The sequence below is a fragment of the Penaeus japonicus genome, unplaced genomic scaffold (assembly GCF_977035675.1).
Source record: "Penaeus japonicus unplaced genomic scaffold, GWHDUDI00000001_assembly GWHDUDI00000030, whole genome shotgun sequence".
Taxonomy (NCBI): domain Eukaryota; kingdom Metazoa; phylum Arthropoda; class Malacostraca; order Decapoda; family Penaeidae; genus Penaeus; species Penaeus japonicus.
Genome location: NW_028234432.1, coordinates 2,115,284 through 2,120,283, shown reverse-complemented (window position 1 = coordinate 2,120,283; position 5,000 = coordinate 2,115,284). Strand labels below are relative to the sequence as shown.

General features: G+C 43.4%; 1 protein-coding gene across 1 annotated transcript in view; it reads right to left on the bottom strand.

Moving 5' to 3' along the window:
• Positions 1 to 5,000, bottom strand: part of LOC122264629 (tyrosine-protein kinase Src42A) — a gene marked incomplete at its 5' end in the record, with an annotated part of 21,445 nt that overhangs the window by 8,704 nt on the left and 7,741 nt on the right. Inside the window, one exon of the mRNA XM_086554605.1 lies at positions 4,314 to 4,482. Within this exon, the coding sequence (XP_086410731.1) occupies positions 4,314 to 4,482 (169 nt within the window). The remainder of the gene's footprint in view (positions 1 to 4,313; positions 4,483 to 5,000) is intronic.

The following is a 5,000-nucleotide window of genomic DNA, read 5'->3' as shown; positions in this document are numbered from 1 at the left end:
GGGGGGGGGATGAAAGGGGGTGAAAGGGGGAGAAGGGTGAGGATGAAAGGGGGTGAAAGGGGGAGAAGGGTGAGGATGAAAGGGGGTGAAAGGGGGAGAAGGGTGAGGATGAAAGGGGGTGAAAGGGGGAGAAGGGGGAGGATGAAGGGGGGTGAAAGGGGGAGAAGGGGGAGGATGAAAGGGGGGGAAAGGGGGAGAAGGGTGAGGATGAAAGGGGGTGAAAGGGGGAGAAGGGTGAGGATGAAAGGGGGTGAAAGGGGGAGAAGGGTGAGGATGAAAGGGGGTGAAAGGGGGAGAAGGGTGAGGATGAAAGGGGGTGAAAGGGGGAGAAGGGTGAGGATGAAAGGGGGTGAAAGGGGGAGAAGGGTGAGGATGAAAGGGGGTGAAAGGGGGAGAAGGGTGAGGATGAAGGGGGGGGAAAGGGGGAGAAGGGGGAGGATGAAAGGGGGTGAAAGGGGGAGAAGGGTGAGGATGAAAGGGGGTGAAAGGGGGAGAAGGGTGAGGATGAAAGGGGGTGAAAGGGGGAGAAGGGTGAGGATGAAAGGGGGTGAAAGGGGGAGAAGGGTGAGGATGAAAGGGGGTGAAAGGGGGAGAAGGGTGAGGATGAAAGGGGGTGAAAGGGGGAGAAGGGTGAGGATGAAAGGGGGTGAAAGGGGGAGAAGGGTGAGGATGAAGGGGGGTGAAAGGGGGAGAAGGGTGAGGATGAAAGGGGGTGAAAGGGGGAGAAGGGGGAGGATGAAGGGGGGTGAAAGGGGGAGAAGGGGGAGGATGAAAGGGGGTGAAAGGGGGAGAAGGGTGAGGATGAAGGGGGGAGGGGAATAGGGAGAAGAGTGTAGGAAGTAAGAAAGGGAACAAGAAGAGGGGGGAGGGTGTGGGAGGGGAATGGATGAAGAGGAGGAGAGGGAAGGTGGAGGGAAAGGGAGTTTGGATGGGTGCGTGGAGGGGAAGAGGGGAACAGGCAGAGGGGAAGGGGGGGGGTGCGGGTAAAGTGCTTGGAAGAATGGGGGAACAGGCAGAAAAAAAAATGTGGGGGCGGGACAGGCAGATAGACAGATTGGTTAGAGGAAGTGTGGAAGGGGGTGTAGGGGGGGGGTGAGAGAGAGAGGGGAGAGAGAGAGAGAGAGAGAGAGAGAGAGAGAGAGAGAGAGAGAGAGAGAGAGAGAGAGAGAGAGAGAGAAAGGAAAGAACAAAACAAAAATTTTTTAAACATTTGTTTAAAAAATTTAAGCCTTTTACTCCCCAACCAAATTTTTAAAATTCGGGCCCCCCCCCCCCCTCTACCTTGTACCCTCCCCCTCTCCCCCCCTCCCCCCCATGAGTCATGAGTCGTGTAGGGATTCATTCACTCGTGAATTTTGTCATCCCAGTTAAGTGGAACGGAATGCGCTGTACGGGACTCCTACAGTTCCATGTTACTCCCGATAAGTATGTTATTCCTTTGGTGGTAGATTGTTTCCTTTCGAAATATACTTCTTGGTGTATTTTTTTTTTCTTCTTTATGTTCTCCCTTTTCTTTCCCTGGTCTCTGATTTAGTGATTTTCTATCTTTCTATCTTGGAAAGAAACCTGAATCCTAACTAAACAAGACCGATAGATAGATAGATAGATAAATAGGTAGATCGATAAACAGCCTTCGAAGAAAACGTGTAAAAAAAATATAATCTCCAGTAAAATCGAAGTCGAATTTCAGTCTATAGCCACCGTACCAAATTAGTGCTTAAATGGCTGGGATTACTTAACACGACGATACACTCTTGTTCTGCTCGAGACTGACTTATTTCAGTTCATTGCTTTTTATTGCTTTATTCTTATATATCTGTTTTATTATTCGTTTCGGAGCTTTTAATGATTCTCCACGGAACTCTAATTGGGAATTACTACTCTGATTAAGGAGTATCTATACACTAATTACGATCATTTATTCCTCGTTTCGTATCACTTTTGTCTCATCATTATTTTTTATCTTTCCACCCCTTTTTCTTTTCATTTCCATCTTTCGGTTCTTTAATGATTAGTTCAAGATTGATTTGATTAGGATTAATTATTGTGTTCCTAAATTGCTTTATAATCTATAATTTATGATTTCTACTAAAAGGATTTACTTCATCTTTCGTTCTTATATCTTATCCTCCTTCAAATCCTCTGCCTTTTTTCGATCTTATAATTTTTTTCATATCCTTTCTTCTCCTCCTCTCTTCCTTCTTTATCCTTCTCCTCGGTTTCCTCTCTCTCCCTTACTTCTTTCTCCTCTTTCTCCTTCTCCTCCTCTTTCTAATTCTCTTCCTTCTCCTCCTCTTGCTCCTTTTCCTCCTCTTTCTCCTTCTCATCCTTCTCTTCCTCTTTCTCCTTTTCCTCCTCTTTCTACTTCTCTTCCTTCTCCTCCTCTTTCTCCTTCTCCTTTTCTTTCTCCTTCTCCTTCTCTTTTTCTTCATACTCCTCCTCCTCCTCCTCCTCCTCCTCCTCTTCTTCTTCAATACGCCTCTTCCATCTTTATCTATCCTAGATAAAGGTTCTCCTTCTTGCCCTAAATTCTCCTTATCGTGTTTCTTCTTCCTTCTTCTTCGTATCCTCCTCGTCTTCTTCTTCCTTCTTCTTCGTATCCTCCTCGTCTTCTTCCTTGTCCTCCTCCTTTTATTTCTTCTCTTTCTTCGTCTTCTTTCTCTTCTTCTTCTTTAACTCCCTTCTTCGCCTTCTCATTTTCTCATCTTCTTCTCCTTGTTTTCCATCTTCATCTTCCTTCCATCTCTTTTTTTTCTTCATTCTTCTCCTAATCTATTATGTCCTCATCCTCCTCCTCCTCTTTTTACTACAGCTCTACCCCTCCACCTCCACCTCTACCTCCACCTCCACCTCCACCTCCACCTCCACCTCCACCTCCACCTCCACCTCTACCTCCACTTTCACTTCCACCTCCTCCTGCTCCTGCTCCTTCTGCTCCTGCTCCTCCTCCTCCTCCTCCACCTCCACCTCCTCCTTCTACTCCACCCCCACCTCCACCTGCTCCACTCTCCACACCCATCACTTCTCTCGCACCACAACCTCCACCCCCATAAGATAAAAAAAAAAAAAAAAAAAAGACCACATCATGATATATCAACCAAACGAGGCTCAGTTGCCTCTAACGGCCACTCAACGACCACCTTAGCGAACGTGCGTGCGTGCGGGCGGGCGTGGGTGTGGGCGTGCGTGGGTGCGTGAGTGAGTGAGTGAGTGAGTGCGGTCGTCCGTGCTCGCAGACGATATTCACAGGAGATCAAAGTTGCAAGACCCACTGGAGTGGAGGTGTGTTTGTGTCTCGGCCTCGTGCTTTCGGTGCTCCGTGATGGCTCTGACCTTTTTTTGTGTCGTGTTTTGTGGGTCGTTGGGCTCGTTTGCGCTCTTGGGTTGGGGGTTCGGTTTCGCTCTTTGGATTTCTTTTGTTTATTTGGGGGGTTTGTTTGTTTTTCTTTTTTTCTTCTTTGTCTCTGCTTCTGTCTCTCTTCTTCTTCTCTCTCTCTCTCTCTCTGTTCCTTTCTCTCTGCTTTTTCTCTGCTTCTGTGTCTCTTCTTCGTCTCTCTCTCTCTCTCTCTGTTCCTTTCTCTTTGCCTTTCTCTATACCTATCTCTCAATTACTACTCCCTATTACTCTCTCTCTCGGTCTTCTCTTCTCTTTTCATCTCTTCTCTTCTCTTCTCTTCTCTTCTCTTCTCTTCTCTTCTCTCTCTTCTCTTCCCTCTCCTCTGTCTCTTTTTTCGCTCTCTCTCTTTCCTCACTATTTTCTCTGTCTTCTCTCTCTCTCTCTTTCTCTCTCTCTCTCTCTCTCTCTCTCTCTCTCTCTCTCTCTCTCTCTTCTCTCTACTCTCTTCTCTCTTCTCTCTTCTCTCTCTTTTCTCTCTCTTTTTTTTCTCTCTCTCTGTTCTCTCTCTGCTCTCTTTCTTTCTTTCTCTCTCTCTCTCTCCTTAGTATCTAATTCCTCTATTGATTATAATTTAAATTTTCTGTAAAGTGTAGTTTTATTACTATTGGTATTATTTTATCATCATAATTAACATTATTACTTCCATTATCATTATCATTATTATTTCTACCATCATCATTATCACCATCATTATTATCATTAATTCTATAACCGATGATATCATTGTTATCTTCACTATCAAAAAAAAAAAAGAAAAAAAAAAAGAGAGAGAGAAAAAAAAAATATATATATATATATACATATACATATATATGTATATATATATAATCAAAGAATGAATAAAAGAAATCCATAAACGATAAAACAAGACAAGAAAAAAGAAAAAGAAAAAGAAAGAAAAGGCAACCCCACCCACCCGGCCGCATCGTCTTGACCGCGACCTTGACAATCTTGTTCCAGAGTCCTTCGTAGACTTCGCCGAACTGGCCTGAGCCGAGGCGCCTCTGGAGGTCGATCTGCTCCTTCGGGATCTCCCAGGCGTCGCGGGTGTTGTAGGAGAGGCCTCCCGTGTCGGGCTTCTCCACCTGGGGGGAGGGGGGGGAGGGGGAGAGAGGTTAGTAACATGTATGTGGTTGTAGATCTGTGTGTGTGTGTGTGCAGACACACACACACACATATATATATGGAAGGAAAACACTATATATATATATATATATATATATATATATATATATATATATATATATACATATGTTTAATATATATACATATATTTATATATATAAATATATATATATTATATTATATATATATATATATGTATGGATGTAAGTATTATAACATATATATATAAAAATTTTTATATTATATTATTATATTTTATATATATATATATTTATGTGTATGTATATACATATAATTATATATTTATATTTATAAATTTATATATGATGTATATTATATATGTATCAATGTTTATATGTATGATATAAACCATACATACATGATAGGTAATATAAATACATACACACGCACACCACACACCACACACACACACACACTCGCCCACACACACCATAACACACACACACACATTATATAT